The following is a 19324-nucleotide window of genomic DNA, read 5'->3' as shown; positions in this document are numbered from 1 at the left end:
TTGGCACCAGTGCTGGGTGGTCTGTGGTGGAATGTTTTTACACTTCCACCACACAGTATTTTGCTTGTTCCACTTGGTTTGGCTCCTCCCGTCCCCATCCCCCAAGATAACACATACTTTGGCATGACCCAGGGGGCATAAATTGCTGGCAGCAAACATGACCTTGCAAAATAAAGAAGATAACGTGACACCACCTTCACTGGTGTATAAATAGTTCAAATATTTCCCTTCACTTTCCTGTATGTTAGTTGATTGCTGGTCAGGAGATAACAAATGGAGAAATCTATTGCAAGAGAGCTAACAATGCATTCACTATTGTCCTGGAGTTTCTGTTGATCTGGCCATGGAAATAAGGCACCTAAAATCCTCAGGACACTTAATTTTCAGCAGGTTTGTTCTAAAACTGAACGATTTCTATGCCATTGTAGTTCTTATCAATTAAAATGTACTTCTTCACAAACAGAAGATGCAAAGAAGTACATCTGCTCCTGCACGTAGACAGATAGATTCATTGCTGCCTCCTGATTTCTGCTGACTTCTGCCAGCACAGCAATGAGCAGTCATATTCTTGTCCTCAGTAGTCACTTCTTTAACCAGCTGTGCAGCCTGTCAATCTCAAATACAAAAATGAAAAAAAAAACCACCCAACAAAATGCATTTTCAGTCCTGTTTTCAGAGTTTGGAAACTTTGAAACCATTTTGTGACGTGGCGAATCACACACCTACTAAGAAATGGATGCTGGAGTCCTCAAGTCTCAGACACAGAAATATTTGTCTAACAGCTAAAAACTTCAACAGCTCTCCACACCTGAGGCAGTGTAGCTTTTGTAATAACAGGTATATAAAGAACAGGCCTCTAAAGGACAGGCCTGGATGCAACCTGAAGTTGGGTGACAGCTATCAGACCTCCATCACCCATCACGGAACAAGTCCTCTCCTTTGTGCCAACAGAGGAGGCTATGGCTTCTTCTCTCCATCCCCAAAGAAGCAAAATATTCAACACCATGCCCCAGAGACTTTCGCTCTCTGTTGTGTCATGAAGTACAGGTGGGTTACCCTCTCTTTTACCCCCAGTATTTCTTTCAGCACAAGTACTGAAGATGGCACAGACTCACAGCTTTAGGACCCATCATAAGAGGCTTTTACTGCTGTAGCACCACACCCCATATATATTTGTAATTTCACAGGTGCAAAGAGACACAATTAATTCAAAGGATTAGTGAGTTGTGCAGATACAAGACCACACTCATTTGCTTGTCTACAGCCTTAAATGGGAAAGTAATTCACGTAATGTATTTCCATAAAGATGACAGAATTTGACCCCATGGCCCTACTGTTTATTCCAGTCCTAATTGTTCAAATACTTAAGAACGTGTAAGCAATATTGTTCAGTTGAACAAAGTCAGTTATTTGCAAAAATTGCTCTCCTGAAGTTCACAGAGTTAGAGAGTAACTCGGGTTGCAATAGGTCCTAACTTTGAAGATGTACCAGGTTGCTCAGGACCCTTCCCAGTCAAGTGTTGCATATCTTTAAGGTTGGAGAATCCACAATGTTCTGATTAATTTAATTTTAAACATAAATCCAAATCTCACTAATGTAGAAGTAGTGTAAGCCATCCAGCCAGCTTAGCTTTCTCTCACCAAATGAGAGTTGGCCACATGTGAGAATGAGCCTCACCAGTTCCTTCATTTTGATTCTCCCCTGGTCAACCCACAAAGCACTCACTGTCCTTCCTCACTTTTAACCCTCTTGGAACCAAAGTCTACAGAATATCTCTGTAAATCCCAAGCAGTCCTTAGTCACCCTGTGAACAGCAAATTCCTAGGATGGTTAACAATGCTTAGGAGCAAAGGTCAGGTAATACATAGCTTCATGCTACACATTTTTAGTTCTAGTAGCATAATTTATACTTTTTATTATATCCATTTTATTATCTCCATTTTATTATATGTGGATATCAAGGGGCTATTACTTGTACCTGGCCTCCCTTTCCTCACTGTTATACTCTTAAACATCACAAGATAAAGACTTTAACACCATACGGTCTAACTGTCTTGTGACATGAGCAAACACTCACAGTTGCACGCTACTCACAGGAAAAACAAGATTCCAAATTAATATTCAGCTTTTATTTCTTAAACTCATACAGCACTCTCCTACTTTTTCTAAATGTTAGCAATAGCAACCCAGAGTTTAAAATCAATGCAGGCAAACAATGAACTTCTACTAGTGGCCCCTTACAGACAACAGGAACAGGATCCCGGAGGTGAGCAAATCTTTACAGTTGAAGGCTGACCTCTTAGTCACACAGGTAAAATCCCAGTGTTGTGGCTCTGATAAGAGGTCAATATGGAGAGGGAGAGTAGTGAGGTGTCAGATGATTTCCAGTAAGGAAGGCAGAGATATGGGAATTAAAGCTGAAAAAAGCAGGTGGAGGAGAAATCACTAAACCTCACAGGGCTGTGTATAAGAGCAGTTCCTCTTTCCTCTTCCCTCTTTTCTCTTTCATTCTGCCTCATTTCCCTTGGGCACAGTTCATTGCTACCCAGTAACTCCCTCTCCCCAAGGCAGACTGTCACCACCCTCACCATGTCTTCCTTTATCCTCCTTGCCCTTCAGCAATCTCTATCTTCCTGCTGGGGCAGTGAAAGAAGAGGGCAGGGCTGGGGTCAAGCCTTGTTTCTAAGAGGAGAAATGTCAGGGGGAGAAAGGTTTGGGACCAAGGAAGAAAGTGGGAGGAGAGCATTGCCACTCCTGCTGCCTAGAGGGATCATCTGCCATGCAATAAGGCTGCCTCAACTAGCTGCATCTCAGCTGCACCTGCAGGAGGTGGGGTGAGGGCCCATTCCTCCAGCCACAGAGAGCAAGTGCTCTGCCTCTCTTTACGCGTATTCTGCTAACTTTCCTTAGTTGCCTCTGTACCACTGAATTGAAATTAGTCGTCTGTTATGGCTTGGTCTGTCTACCTTCCCAGGCAAGGAATGAGCAACCACAGAAGCAAGGGATATTAAGAAAGCCTCAGAAGATAAAGCCAAAGCTCTAGAAAATTAAGAGAGAGAGACCAAGAAGAAAGAAAAGTCTAGAGCAGCTGAAAGGGACAATTGCGCTAGTTTTAAACTACACAAAGACAGTACTGCTTTTGGTTTTGAAAGAGCTAAAAGAGGCACAAATACCCATCCAAAAGATAATGAAGCTATGAAGATCTGTATACAGCTGAATGACAACTGGAAAGGGTGGCTCAAAGAGCTTGGAAATGCTTTGGTAAAGAAGAGCAGATGATCACCGGATATTTTAAAAGAAGGTCCTCAGTGCAATACCCTGCAAGCTCACACTTTTGCATCTCTCACAAAAGCTTGAGGAACAAAACCAAAACTTTCTGTCTCATTTTGTCTGAGAGCAGAAAGGTGCAGGAGATCATCTTGTCATACTTGTCATGTATCACGTCCTTAATTTCTACTTGGTCACTGTTATGAAAAGCTTGCTAACTTGAACTACGTAAAAGGATGCCAGGTCTCAAGAGCCTGAGCTCCTTTGTGCAACAGGCAGAGAACATGACAGACAGAAAGACAGAAGAATCTTGCAATGGCAAAAGCATTGGTAAGACACGTTCAAATAATACTAATGACGCTCCAGCTCACCCAAGGTCCTTGTCAGTCTGAGGGGGATATTCCATTCCAAGCCCCCCTTTTTGGTGTTACTCTCCAGCCTTTGTCTATGCACTTAACCAGGGAGTCCAGGTCAGTTGCAAGGGTAGCCTACAAAGTGTGAAACTACGAAGGGCCAGCAGGTGCCAAGCAGATCAGTTAACAGCTAAGATTTCCAGTACAGTTCCACAAGTGAATATCTGGGAAATTCTCCTGATGAAAATTCTGAAAATACCAACTGCCTTGTGAAAGCCCTAGTCATTCCACCAGGCAAGAATATTTGCAGTCGAGCTGTATGAAAAAAGAGCCAATGTTTAAATGTGTTCCTTAACAGAAAGCCCTTTCTCTATACCCTGCACATGAGCACAAGGTTCCTGTTTAGGATGTGCTCTAGTTTAGAAATGTGTTTTGAAGATACATTGACTTGATATTCATGTTCTTCATCCCACAACATGGCACATCTTGCACTGCAGCACTGGAGCGAGGGAAACTCCCTTTCCCACAAAGCAGGGATCAGCTTTCTGATTCAGCAGTTGTGCAGTTGACGTACAGTTACACCCCTTGAGAGATTTCTTCGGAAAAATGACAAGTTTCGGTTAAAGTACATAGAAGCCACACATATACGTCATTACTCATAATGCAGTACTGTGTATCATGATTCAGAAATTCAGGCCACTCTTCATATCTTTCATATTAACTGCTACCTGGGATATTTTTAAAACGCTCACCGCCTGAGTCATTCAAAGGAAAACTGCACCCTTGCATATGTGAAAACAGTGTGCATATTCATTAACAGATTAACTATCTCTATTGAGATACAGACATCAGTACTTTCTCAGAAGTGTTGTGCTTCTTAACAGAGCTGAATTTCTCAGGACAAACACTACCTTTATTAATTACAGTGTCTAAGCCAAAGCATGTAGAAGTAATAGTAAAGCATGATGAATTGTGCCTGTACCGTCAAATTTCACCACACCTTTGCTTTCTGCAGGCGTGGAGCAAAATGCCTCAGTAATATTTATACAGGAACGTCACCACACCCTCTGGCAACTCATAAGGTTTTAAGTATTGTTAGAGTATGTCAGCAAGGATTGCTTGGCAAGGGAAGGCTTGCAAACTTACTTGTAGGAGGTACACAAGAGATAGCTATCCACTCTGTTTCAAAATAAAAACACGTGTATTCTCAATCAACGCTTCAAAGGGAAAAAAGATAGCTAAAGAACTAATCTCTCTTAAACTTAATAACGACTTGAAATTTCAGGATGATACAAACTTAGCTTACATAAAAATCTGTTATAGCACAAACCAAAATCTGTTATAACCATTCTAGGTGATTCATATAAACTATTGTGTTTTTTTTAGTTGACATGGTTAGAAAAAGCTCATGCCATGCTCTCAGTTATACTATGATAGAGGCATCACCCAGTAGCCAGTCCTCCTTAGCACAGAAAAGTTCCTGTATCTAGTCATTCAGCACCATTACTATTTTCACATCTTCTGTGCCGTTGTCCTCCTTACAGTTTTTAACTCTAAATCACACAGAGATTTAAAAAAACCAATGTATCAGACCTCCAAAGGGATTAAAATATTCCCAGATTTCAAAACCCTTCTCCTCCCCATGCTTCTTGTATCTCCTGAGGTCCTTTTAAAGGTTTGGGGACATTTAAAATCCTTTCGTGTTTACTGGCCTGCTCTGACTGACCCAAAAACTTGAACAGAGTGCTCTGCTGGCTAAACCAGAAATTCTTCCCTGCCAAGTAAATAAACAGTGCTTATACTGGTAAAAAAATATTTGCAGATGTCAGGGAAACTGAACAGCTTTCCTTCAAACATCACTTTTTCTTTTGATCTACCTGAAATACAGAACACTTTAGTTTTGAATTAAATCAGATTTCCAAGAGCTGTACAGAGTTGATAGCTAAAATAAGCTACCAGTGAACATGAAAACAAGCCATGGAAAGTTGTATCCTAAAATACTATGCAAAAGGGCAACCAAGATGATTGAAGGATCGGAGCATCTCCCTTATGAAGAAAGGCTGAGAGAGCTGGGACTCTAGCCTGGAGAAAAGAAGGCTGAGGGGAGACCTTATTACTACTTACAAATATCTAAAGGGTGGGTTGAAGGAGGATGGAGCCACACTCTTCTCGGTGGTTCCCAGTGACAGGACGAGGGCCAATGGGGGCAAGTTGGAATGTAGGAAGTTCCGTTCCAACACACGAAAAAACTTCTTTACAGTTCGGGTGACAGAGCACTGGCACAGGCTGCCCAGGGCGGTTGTGGAGTCTCCTTCTCTGGAGATTTTCAAGACCCGCCTGGATGCAGTCCTGAGTAATGTGCTGTGGGCAATCCTGCTTTAGCAGGGGAGTTGGACTAGATGGTCTCTAGAGGTCCCTTCCAACTCTGAAAAGTCTGTGATTCTGTGTGATTCTGTGAAAGCAGAAACTACGATTTTCCTGTGACACAAAGCCTTTTTCTCAGCACCCTTAAGAGCCTTTCTAGAGCACTTTAAAATGTTCTGCTTAGACACCAAGCATTTCACCTACTCCTGAACACAGGTGTTAATGAACAGAGTAACACACTGTGTAGGAAAGTCACAATGACTTGTGCTAAATTACACTCAAACTGGAGGAAAACAAAATGCATTTATATAGCTGAGATCTGGCCAGGGCACTGAAGTCCTGCCAATATTTGTCCTGACCAAATGGAAACATGACTGACCGCTGTGAAAGAGCCCACAGGTTTACTTCCCACAGGAAGGATACTATTAACACAAATATAAGCCTTCTGGTGTGCTGCTGTGTTGACTTAGTATAGACTGGGAGTGAGAGTACTGCTGCTACTGAGTCAGCAGTCGCACCACCCATTGAGCCGTGTCTTCTGGTGGTGCCAATTTGAAAGGATATCGGAAAACATTATTAATCCATCACATTGATTTAGCATATGATGTCCTTTGAGACAAGTATAATTTTAGTTACTCGGTATACTTTTTTTTTTGGTGCTAATGACCAACCATGACATTCAAGAGGTGTTTTAAAAATGTAGCTTTAAAACCTTGTACAAAGGCACAAGCCTCTCGTTCAGTGCAGCCCAGCATTTCTGCGTGAACAGAACACCTCAGCCACTTCTTGTAAAGCAGCAAGCAGTATTACAAGTTAGCAAATTAAATTCACACCTGCTTTAAAACCAGAAAATCCACAGGAATTGCTCTAAGGGATGAAGTCTATCCAGTGTATCTATCACTCATTCAACAACACGGCTAAATTTGTGAAGATTACTCAAATCATTTAGGCTTTGGAAATCACTTAAAGCCAATGTAAACAGATTACAACTTTCCCAGGAGCAATGGAAGCAATTAATTCTGCAGCGAACACCTCTCCTACACTACGCTGCTTTCTGGAAAACGTAACAGATGCATATAATTACAACTCACACTGAAACATGCTCATTTTGTGTAGCTACAATTTCAAAAGACCCGAGGGGCAGGAAAACACCATCCGATTAAAAGTTGAGTGGTTCCTCACAAGTAGGAAAGCAACTTTAACAAAGCTTTCAGTTCCTGAATTATATCGATTCAGAAGGTTCACCATTGGCAAGGGACTCTCTGCACCCTCCTACACCCTACACCAAATTTTGCAGGTACTCCCATGGCTCATTCCTCTTTACAGGATCCTCTGTGCCAGCCACTGACCTATACCATAAGTCCCTGTTAAATGTATGCTCATAGACAGCAGGTCAGAAGAAAGGTCACAGAATGCTGAGGAGATAGACCTTGTGAGTGAGTCTTGCTCAGCGTTGAGGAGGCAGCCCTGGAGAGAAGTAGCTCCTATCCATGTTTTCAAGGTGGTACTTTTGACAGTGCGGAGAGGTAAAGAATGAAATAAAGGGCAAAGGTAGGATTACACAGGGTGTTTCAGTGAGGGGTCAGAGTGGGGATGGACAGCTACAAAAAGGACAACAGAGGAAAGGGACAGCATGACTGCAAGGAAATCAGGGAAGGAGGTATTTTAGTAGCCAAGACAAGTAGAAAAAGAAGATTTGACAGAATATCTATTTCTGGAATGGAAAAATAAAGAATAGATCTCTGGGGTTCTACATTGGTCAAACAGCAGCTTTCATGTTAGGGCAGGGAAACAGAAGCAGAAGAAAAATCAAGTCTAACCTAAGACCCACACCAGGTTTTAGTGATGTCGCCACTGATAACAAAAGCATCAGTCTGGTGTCTGTTTCTTAGCCTTCACTATCTCACAGTGACAACATTTCCCTGGTTGTACAATCTTAGAACCCTCCAAGAGTAACAAAATCCATTTTTTCTAAAACAGAAACCCACCAGGAGTGACAAATACTTTCTCAGTAGGAAAGAGACAACAGAAAAACTCACACATAAGAAGTCACTGTCTTTTTTCTGTCTGTCTGTTCCTCAGAAAGAATTTCTATTACAGAAATCACAAAAGAAGTAGGTCAGCAACTGCCTTTTTTTTTTTTTAAATCTTTTAAACCATAAAAGAAAGGTTGTTTAAAGTAGTGCAGGTTCAAGTTGTCATTAGCCTGTTGCCACAAAAGTGTTTATAGCAATACTTCTGCTGTCAGTTTTGTAAGGTTCTTGTATGGTATCATTCTCACCATCACTTCACATCCTACTCTGAGATGATTCAGTTCTTCCACAGGGATGTGGCCTTCAGGGCATAACAAATTGCACATTCATGAGTCATAAGAACCTTTGCAGAACTGGCCAGACACACTATAAATTCTCCCTACCCTTCATGTGAACTGCAGAAACCTTGGAGACACCCCGAGCAGCAGTGTTCCTCCCTGCACAAACGAAGGTACTGTAATGATTTCTAGAGATTATTTGTTTCACATACTCTTGGATGATGTTGTTTTGTTGACAGATGCATAGAAAAAAGGAAGTAGGGATCTGAATTGTGAACAACAAATGCTTGGGAAAGTTATTTGCTAAGACTGCACAGGCACGGTCTAGAAGGTGGAAGTCTTAAAAATATGCAGGTAGAGCAATTTATTGTACAGAGTTCTGTAATTTCAAGAGCTCACTGGTTAGCATATATATCATAGCACAGTAAGAACCACCGTGTTTGCTTAAGTCAGCTAATTTGTTCTTGTGCTCTTTAGTTCTTACGAACAGCAGATCAGCTCCTGGTTTGCAAGCTACTCAGGCACAAACTGTTTTTATTCCAAGGCCATCCTATACCAACCAGAGTATCTCTCAGGCCCTGCCTAAAGCTCTCAGCTAAACCTGCAATGTGAATGATAAATAGCGTTTGTGGTCTACTGAATATGGAAACCTCATCCTGCAGAAGACCTGGGAAGCTAGGATCTGGGCTAGCACTGTAAGACAGAGTTTCAGGACATTTTTGAAAGTCAAAAAGGGAATTCAGGATGCTTAGCATGCAATAGTTGGGGCGGTGCTTGCCCAAGCATTGGAAGGGGTATTTTGTCCTGTCCTAAAGGAATAGTTCGACTGTTACTGTTGACCGTTACTGTTACCACAGTATTTGTTCACTACAGTTATGAGCATCAAAAGGCTCTTGCACAAATTGAAGCATAAAAGTTGTCATAAGAGACAGTCTCAGTATCCCCTAGCCCAGGCACTGGTGAGTAACATTATCAACTGTCACTCCAAGATGCTGTAAAGGACAGTGCAATAAATGTCCTGGTGAAAAATGCAAAACAAGGTTGGCAGCTGCTTTTTCTTTAACCTAAATGATAGCTAGAGTCATCAGTGAAACGGGACATGCTAAACCTTATATGACTTTATAATAGTTAATCCTCCTTATTCTTCATATAGATAAATACTTTCAGAAAGCCTTTAAATTACCAAAGAAACTTCAAAACCTGAAGAGAAACTTGCAGAGACATAGTCACAATTAGCGGCTTGCTAATCGCATCTTTTCTCCCTTTCTGTGCAGGTTCAGAACAATGGAAGCTTTGAATAAAGCAAACACAAGCTTTGCTCTCGACTTTTTCAAACATGAGTGTCAGGAAGATGGTGACAAGAATATTTTGTTCTCCCCTTTGAGTATTTCATCTGCCCTGGCTACAGTTTATTTGGGAGCCAAAGGTAACACTGCAGATCAGATGGCAAAGGTGAGTCTGGGCTCCAAAAGGCAGCTGTCTGAAAGGGTTGATCTCTTGGAATAAGATCCTCTCTGTAACAAATTTACTGTGACAGAACAGAGGAAAGCCATAAGCAGAAAAATTACTCTAATCAAAACTCTACACATGTATATGCCAGCTCCTGTTTCACCCCTGATGCGCACTGCAACAAATAGGCCAGTTCTCCACTTGTGCAGGTCAAAGAAATTGTCTAGTCTGGAAACAGACCCCCAACAAATGAAAGAAGTGGCACTGGTGACATTGTCTCCTTTTAAATCTCACCAGCAGAAATAAGGGATCTTTATCCTAAAGCTCAGTAACCTGTGCACTCACCAGGGAGTGGGAGACCTGGATTCTCCTTCTACTCTGCCATAGATGGTTCCCATCTCACCTCTCATCTCTTTGGAAATGAGCCCCCACAAAAAGACTTTCCCCTACAGCTATTTCAAGTTTTGCACTTTGCTAAACATAAATCCACACCCACAAGATCAGAGAATAAAGACGGTGAGACTACAACCCGTTCTTCGGGGTATGTATTTTACAGGCAAAATCACTTAATGGAATCCCTAAGTCGTATCTGTGCAAAGTTCAGAGCTGCAGCAGGCAGCAATGAGAAGAGCCCCAGTGCACAGTTACCCAGCTCCTATCGTAGGAGGTGAGGCTTGTGAGTTTGCATTTGCTAAAGCAGAAGAAATTGTCCCACAGGCAGTGATCTAACTCCTGATTTACGGGGCAAAAGAGGGCCAGAAGGGTAACAAAGAAAGGAATGATGTTCTGTTTGGAAGAAGGGAAAACAACAAAGAAAAAGGCATAGCTCTTCTGAACAATGTTGCAACGCTGGACGCACCCCTTTGTAGCCTGCGTAAGGTGCACATGCCCAGAGCAATGGATTTAATGCGTGAAACTGCCCCCGTCATTTTCATGCTTTCTGACACACAGCAGTGCTCCATTTAGACTTCTGCTTTGATAGTCTCCATCTGGAGATAACTGGCTCTTCCCAGACATTAACTGGTGAGCCCGGGGCGTAACTCAAAGCAGGCAGATTCCTCTAGAAATGCTAATTACATGAGAGTTTTGCCCTGCAACCCTCAGCTTAGTGTGCTCATGCTATTTTGTAGGCATGGGCCTCAAGGCCGAAACAAAGATTTCATATTCAGTCAGGACTGGACACAAGACTAAAATCTGAGTTTGACTCTCTTCATCACCAGTCCCATGACATCACTGAAAGATTTTACCGAACCAGCACATTTTCTATTGTTGCATTTATTATTGCTTTTTCCACTACAGGTACTTCACTTTAACAAAGCTGAAGGAGCCAGAAATGTCACCACAACCATAAAAATGCAAGTCTATTCCAGAACAGAAGAGAGTCTATCAAATCGATGTGCCTGTTTCCAGAAGGTATCTCACCAAATCTAGTGATCAAGTTATGAGCATGGTCACATCTTCTCTTGCTTGTATTTTCCTTCTGCATTTGCATTTGCCTATGTTTGCTGCCTCAGACGTAGGGTACACAATCAATTGGTATGGCATCCTGCGATACCTTCATCTAATGCAATACTTATTACATGATACCCTTTTTTAGGCAGAACTGCAAAAACCAACCTCAAATTTGCAAAATTTAAAATTTAATGTTACCATTCTCTGTCAATATATCTCTTGATCTTTTTCCTTTAGATTTGAGGAGAAATTACTTCTCAAATTATTACTGTTCAATAGCTAGCTATTTAGAAAAAGCCTGTTCTTTGAACAGACATGGCACCTGCCTCAGAGAGCTAATCACAAAAGCAGAGCTGCCCTCCCATGCAATTGATTGCAGCATCAAGACAACAAAAAAATGAGTATTAATTTTTCCAGGCTACCTATGCTTGGTTGGTAGCCTTCTTCAGAAATCAGTCTCCATTTCAGTTGACTAGTTAACAAAATGAATTGACATGTTGGAATTTCCCCAGGTAGACCAGTTGCTTGCAATAGATCTTAGAGAAGTGGAAATCATTATATTCCTGAGTTATTTCTTTGACATACTGGCAGACATTTTGTGCCAAAGTATATGTAATCTAAGACAGCAGAAAAATACAGAAAAGCAGACGTAATCCCTCTGAGTCAGTAAAGACAGGTTTTCCTCATTGACAATTCAACCACGGTGGCATCAAGCTCTTCTCCCTGCTCTTTCCAGTCATCCTTATTCTTTGTGGGAGTGAGCTATTTCCCTTCAGGCTGCCTGCCCACAAAGCCCCAGCGGCCGCGAGTTCTGATGAATGGGAACTTGGATCTGCATTCCGCAGCCAAATCCTATAGTGGGAAGATTTATTTTAAGGGCTATGTCAACAACTCATTTGCACTGCATGAACAGGAGACATGTTCCTCATGAGTAATGCTTGTCTGAATTGTAAGAATTACAGAGCACTGTGGGTAGGGCAAAGAGCCCGTTCTAACAGTGTAGAAATTTAAGTGTCTGTTCATGCCTCTGATTCTGATGTAATGACAAGATGAATACAGCACAGATTTTTAGTTTACTAAGTCACAGCTTAACTTCCTTGAGCTCACTTTAGAGTTTGAGCCCACATTCTTTTAATTCTGTTACTTCAAGATAACTAATTTACTGCAATTACTGCAACATTATAAAAATTGCAAAATATTAAGAAATTTAGGGGCAAACTTTCCATGTAACACACTGAACTTTCATGAATGAAAGAAGTCACACAGCCAAATATTCACACATTTTTTAAAAATAACATTCTGTCTCTCACTCTCTGGATATACTTAGTTTCACAATCTCCACTTAGAAACCCTTAAATGTTTTACATAGTTCAGGCTCTTACCACTTGCATTTTGAGACACTGAAGTGTCTATACCATGCCTGCAACTTTTAATACTTTCAAATGATTCTTTTAATAGCTGTCTGGTTTAGAACACCTCTTGTGTTGCAATACAGGTAACAGAACACCTTAATAGAAATACTTTACATGGAGCTGCACGAAGGAAGAAATTAGAAATTTCAACTATTTTACACAACATATGAGTAACTTCTTTTTCCTCTTCTCCAAGACAGAAATTGGCAAATCGGATAATATCCATACTGGGTTTAAAGCACTCAACTTTGCAATCAACCAACCCACTACAAATTACCTGCTTAAAAGCGTCAACCAGTTATATGGAGAAAAAACACTGCCTTTCAGCAAGGTAGGTAGGCCATTTATTCAGATTATGTAGTGCCATTTAATCTTTATGATCTATCTATGACAATGTACCATAAACTATATGCTTTTAAATATTTTCATTACATCTGCAAATCATGTTGCTATTCTTAACATAAATATTTTCTATGAGATTCTTCCTGAGACTTTGGACACTAAAATTTTAGTTTTATGGGATGTGTATCTAATTTCAGGGTAATTAGCAGATGTGGTTATGTGCAAACATTTAAATTGCGTATTTCCACTAAAAAAATACTTTGTTCCCTTGACAAAATGCTGTGCTTGTAGTCTGTGTTATCTTTATCATGTCTTCTCTCTATTTGGCTGTAATTATTTATTAGCATTCATATTGGCAGCCAACAAACATAAGACAGCTGTCTCTCTTGCACTGCAGGAATACTTACAGTTAGCCAAGAAATACTACAACGCCGAGCCACAATCAGTTGACTTTGTGGGAGCAGCAGATGAAACCAGGAGGGAGATCAATTCTAAGGTCGAACACCAGACTGAAGGTAAGCTCCTGCCTCTCCTCTCCCAATTTAAAAACAAGCTGTTTCAGCACCGAACACAGTCGCTGTACCCAAGGGGCCCAAGGCAGGTAAACGATTCACCTCTGAAAGGTAAATCAGCTCAGTTTTCCTAAAGCAATCATCCACTGACGAGCACTTACTTAAATTAGTGTCCTCCATCGGAATATGTGAGGAATGTGGCTTACTCTTCCATGTAAATCAAGGTTAGCCCAGTAATCACTTATTTGCGAGTAATCTCAGGCTACAAGCATGCTCTGTCAGCACTTAACATTTCCCTGGTTTATATCCACAGAAATTGTGCCAACACTTACTCTGAAAAAGCAGAACTGCACAAATGTGTAAATGTCCTTCTGTTTTCTCTAGGCAAAATAAAAAATCTGCTGCCTCCTGGATCCGTAGATTCCCTCACCAGACTAGTCCTGACAAATGCTCTCTACTTCAAAGGAAACTGGGCAACAAAGTTCGAAGCTAAAGCTACCAGGCAAAGGCCTTTCAGAATAAACACGGTATGGGAATATACTGACCTGTATCCCTGCAGGTAGAAAAATCAGTGAAAAACATGAGGGAGAGAAATTCCTAGCAGTCTTTAAATTTGCATGAAATCCAGCACGAAAGTTACTTCATTTAATGCATACAGTATATTTTCTTCACCACATCTTTAGCCCAAAGACTGCACACACATACTAGCACATACTAGTACGTGCTAGAAGCTAATTTGAAACAAGCTTCCATTCTCTGAAGGCAGGGAAAACGAAGAGGTGAACAAAACTGTACGGGTTAGTTCTTTACATTTTCATTTATAACCATACGACAAATCAGAGTAGAATAGAGCTTCCTGTAATAGGTGTCATATGAGACAGCTTGGATAGCCTGCCTAGCTTCCAAGTGCCTTTCCAGAAGACCAGAGGTCCTCTGTAGGTCCTGTGTCCTACCAGTTACAGCCATAAGGATGCCTCAGACACACTGGGCAGCTTCTGCAGTAAATACAATAAACTTCCACTGTGCTACTTTAACTCAGTCCTTTACTGTTCAGTAAAAATGGCAAACATCTCATTTGGTTTGTTGCAGCATACAACTAAGCCAGTGCCAATGATGTACTTGAGTGATAAATTTAACTGGACGTTCGTAGAATCAGTCCAGACTGATGTTCTTGAGCTTCCATACGTCAATAATGACCTCAGCATGTTTATCCTGCTACCAAGTGACATCACCGGCCTACAAAAGGTAAAGCTAATGAGAACATAAATCATATGAAAACCAGAGTGTAATTATTTACTTATTTTATGCATGCGCGAGGTAAAAGATCAGGTTGCAGTCACGTTTTTAGGAAGGAGTAAGTTTCTAGGGGCATCAGTACCTGATCAGGCTCAGGGAAAAGCAAACCCCAAACTTGGTCTAGCACTGAAACTCTTGGAGCTCAGACTAGATTTCTTACTCTTGTCAGCTGGCACTTCTGTGGTTCCTAATGTTGATCAGTCCTGGAAATAGGTAACCCAAGCCCTTCAAGACTGGCTCTTCTTCCACCTGAACAAAAATGAGGACAGAAAACCAGCCCTGCTGCGATTCAAAGTCTGTACTGATTCAGACACATAAGATTTCATTCCAAAAAAAAAACCCCAGAAATTGGACAGCCTCCATTACTTTCCAGGAAGTCCAGAGCTAATACATATGGACACTGCCACCTTCTGTAAAGAGAAGGATCCTGCTTTTGGATAATTAACTGACTAAATTCTCATTTCCATTAGTGGGTGTTCTGCAGGAAAAAGGCTCTTTTCAGTAAATTCTAAAATGTAGGGAAGACAGAAATGTGAACTGCAACCAGACTATTATTACTTGACACTGATATTTTTGTTCTACAACTATTTAACCCTGCTATATGCCCTGAAAATTACTGAGAACAGTTCAAATACTGCATTGATCTACTGTAGAGCAACACACTCCTTTAGTCAGAAAGATCTCCTAATTGGTCTTTCACTACTGTTTTGGTTTTTTGTTTTTTTTTTTTTTTTTTTGTACTCTTACAACAGCTTGAAAAGTTCTCCATTTAAGAAAAGAGAAGAAATAGCCACCAGGGCACAGGTTTTTAACACTCTGTAATTTTCTAATTCTCTTTTTACTAACTGCAGCTAGAAAGAGAATTGACTTTTGAAAACTTGTCTGCATGGACCAGCCCAGAACTAATGGAGAAAATGAAAATGGAGGTCTATCTGCCCAGGTTCACGTTAGAAGAGAAATATGACCTCAAATCTACTTTGAGCAGGATGGGGATACAAGATGCCTTTACTGAAGGTCAAGCTGATTTCACAGCAATGTCAGAGAATGGCGAGCTGTTTTTGTCACAAGTTTTTCACAAGTGTTATCTGGAAGTCAATGAAGAAGGCACAGAGGCAGCAGCTGCCAGTTCAGCAGCACTGGCATCAAGAAGTCTTGGTGCTACTATTATTTTTGTAGCAGATCACCCTTTCCTCTTCTTTATCAGGCACAACAAGACCAAGAGTATCCTCTTCTTGGGAAGGTTCTCTTCCCCCTAGAAACTTGACCATTACTAAACAGGTTCTCGCAACAGCGATAATGAACAAAATACACACCACAAAGAGCATCTCAATAGTCTGTGCACTACTTCTTCATTTTCCTGTACTGTTGACAAATCTCTCAATGTTAGAAGAGAGCACATATTAAAAATAACCTGGAATTCAAGCCTCTGGCTCATTTTCCTTGCCAAAGAACCCGAAAATGCTTAGCACTACACTGTAAGTACCAAACTGTGCACAGAAGAACATTCATGTGGCTTTTCAGTGCTTTCTGAACCAGAACTGCCACGATGCAGGACAGACTACATTGATCTAAAACAGTAATTCCCAACACACTTGCTTTGGTACGTAGGAAGAAAAGAAACAGGAAAAATTCCTTCCTGCAGAACTCTGCTGCATCTCTATTGGTTTCAGCTCGCTAAGCTGGTCATCCCAGGAGGGCCACCTCACCCACATTCTTGTCAGTTTTATACCAACTTTGCAGCCTGGCACAGCTGGTAACAAAATAAACCTGCAAAATCCTCTGTATTCCTGATACTGGTGTTTCTTCCGTGCATGCAAAGGGGTTAACACATGTACTTTCTAGTCTCTGTCCCAGAGCAATTGGAAAATATTGAACAACAATATAAAACTGGAGGAAAATAAAACGTATGTGCCTTGAAACCTTGTCCTTTGTATCCTTTCATGCATTCAACACTGTTGCCAGCCCAGCACTGCGCTGCTTTACTCTCATTTTGCTTTGTCACTTATTTCACTGGTTTGAAGCAAGATCAAATTGGAGAATCAAGCCTGTAATACTGACTCCCAAAGTGTCTTCTGGAAGATTACATGCCAATCCCTCAGTACACATTTACTCCTGTGACAGCTCTTTCTCCTAAAGAGGAGAGTGTCCTAATCAGTCATGCACATTTGCAGGGGATGCTCCAAACTCTCTGAATTGAGATCAGAGAGCAAAGGACTGGGTCTGTTACAGGACTTGCAGACACCACCAGCATTTTCCTAGAAATACCTCTTCTTGGGATGGCAGGATTCCTTTTTCCTGACAGAGAGGAGACTGCTGACTGTCACTGAGTCCTTTCTGTTTTCTTCCATGTGACCAACTGCTTCTAGGGTCCCTTATGGCTCTGCTTCCCAAATGGGAAGGAGCATAGGAAAAGTGTTGTGAAGCAAGGGCTTTATTGTATCCTCTTACAACCTCAACAGCGCTGCTTTCTGTCTGACTCAGCTGTGAAACATAACGCAGGATCCCTGTGCATTCAGTTGCAATTCTGCCATGTCCTGCTTCATCTAATGCAAGGGCTTCACACCCCATGGCCATGTCCCTTAAGCACTTCCTGATGTGCTTAAAGATGGGAAAGCCATGTCTGGGAGGCCAAGGAGGAGCAAAACCATGACATACACCCAAAATCAATCACAGGCCTTTAAAGTTAATGGAAATGTGAGTCATCTTTTCTCTCTTTCAACTATTTTAAGCATAACTGCAAAGATGACAGAGATAATGTCCTATTGATCATTATCAAGTGACAATGGCCACAACACTTGAAAGGTGAGTTGCACATTAGGGAACAACCCTTTCCCAGGGTGCGCAGCACAGCCCTGGAGAAGGTTGCCCAGAAAGGTTGGGGAATCTCCATCCTCCAAAGTGCTGCAGCTGACCTTAGCTACTGATGGCCCTGCTCTAAGCAGGAGTTTGACCTCTGGATGTCTCTTTCAATTAAGACGTGTGATTTTCTCTCTCTTGTCAACAGCCATTCTGCCTTGCCACCTTCCTTTCTTATCCTGCCTGGCATCATTGTATCTTGATTAGCAAAGGGAAGAAGTATCCTCACTCTCAGTATACTTCTTTGGGACTTGGAGTCTCCTGGCTTAGACTTTCCTACCACCTAACCACGCAAACTGACCTTTCTCCTATCCTGATTTCTTGAGGACATACTCATCGTACTAAAACCAACACTTGTTTAATTTCTGGCATTTCTTCACTACCTTGCACAACATTGATTTCTGCCTCTTCTTAGAATACTTGACCCACTCTGTTTCTTGTAATCAGGCTTGCCGCAAAAAGCTTAGCACACAGTACAGTTTCCTTCCCCTCCTCCATTCCCTTTCCCCCATCTCGCAGGGTCTTAACAGTTGCTGTCACCACCTTTTCCTTCTTCCACCACCCAGCAGCAGCCCGTCTCTCTTCTAGGACTGCAAGGTGGCAACTACTGGGCCACGTTTGCCCCCATTGTATTTTTTCACTCCATCCCCTCTCAAGTCCTCCCAGTGGGGTTGCTTCAGTCCTTGCCCTCCTTCACTGCATGCAAGTACTGTGCACTAGCTGCACAGTGTTTCTCTCAAATGATTCCCAGCCATGGCTGCAATGAGATTTCTTCACCAGCACAACCAGTGGGGCGTCCATCCCTTACCCTGAATGGTCCTTGATGACTTTGCCTCTGTCTGTGCTCCTAATGATCTTCAGTCTGAAGCTGGACTCCCAGAGTCCAATTCTATCACTTAGCTTGACATTTTATGCTGTCGTACCACGTTTGAAACCCAGGAGTCACAGCTGCACAAAGCCAGAGAGGAGAATCAGGCCTATAATATCTCCTTATATCCAGAAACCAAGCCCAAGCATTCTGGTTGTGTAACCTTTTTTCTAGTCATTTATTTTAAACGAAAGAGCAGTTATCTCCACAACACCAGAAGACCATTAGAATGGGTGAACTGTTCTGCTATCCTGTCAGTAGACTATTGTGGTGTAACAAAAGAGCTGAGATTTTAATTCCATCGTCCTTTGGAATATCTGAAACTGAAAAGTGACACGGTCAACAAGGGGGACAAAATTACATAAGATCTTTTAGGGATTTGGTAGAAAGGAGCTTTGGGTAGGCAGAAACAACCTGGATGGAGGGGTGAAGGAAAGGGAGGTGCAAGCAGTACTATATTTCTAAATTTGGATGTAGGTGAGAAGGAAAGGGAGGTGCAAACAGTAGTATATTTCTAAACTTATTCATTGCCTAACATGCAACGCTGAACCTGACAGAGGACAAGACCTAAGTCTTCTCTCTTGCGGGATCAGAGGTAAATATTTAAACCAATCTAAATAACTTTTCTGATGTTTTTAAAAAATGATTTGTGGCTTGCATGACTGTACAGGTAGATTATAATATACCAGTGATACAGTTCATTATTCTTACCTCATGTTTTTCTAGATGTCAGCCCTTAGAGATAATAAATCTGTGAAGCTAAGGAAAACTGCTAATTCAGGGCAGAATTGATCACCAGAAGGAAAGTTTCTTAGGGCAGTAACTGCCTTATTAATTAAAT

The 19324-nt window shown here is 41.5% G+C and overlaps 1 protein-coding gene across 1 annotated transcript; it reads left to right on the top strand.

The window, feature by feature from the left end:
* The first annotated feature begins 8369 nt into the window (after positions 1-8369).
* Positions 8370-16170, top strand: LOC104286643 (serpin B10-like). The gene is made up of 8 exons (XM_009885256.1): positions 8370-8469; positions 9571-9748; positions 11045-11158; positions 12806-12940; positions 13349-13466; positions 13848-13990; positions 14553-14708; positions 15611-16170. The coding sequence occupies exons 2-8, from the start codon at positions 9581-9583 to the stop codon at positions 16013-16015; spliced, it is 1239 nt and encodes a 412-aa protein (XP_009883558.1). The 5' UTR covers positions 8370-8469; positions 9571-9580; the 3' UTR covers positions 16016-16170.
* Positions 16171-19324: the final 3154 nt, after the last annotated feature.

The sequence above is a fragment of the Charadrius vociferus genome, unplaced genomic scaffold (genome assembly GCF_000708025.1).
Source record: "Charadrius vociferus isolate BGI_N301 unplaced genomic scaffold, ASM70802v2 scaffold565, whole genome shotgun sequence".
NCBI classification, from domain to species: Eukaryota; Metazoa; Chordata; class Aves; order Charadriiformes; family Charadriidae; genus Charadrius; species Charadrius vociferus.
Note: the sequence above shows the minus strand (reverse complement) of the source record. Positions and strands in the feature narration are given on the sequence as shown.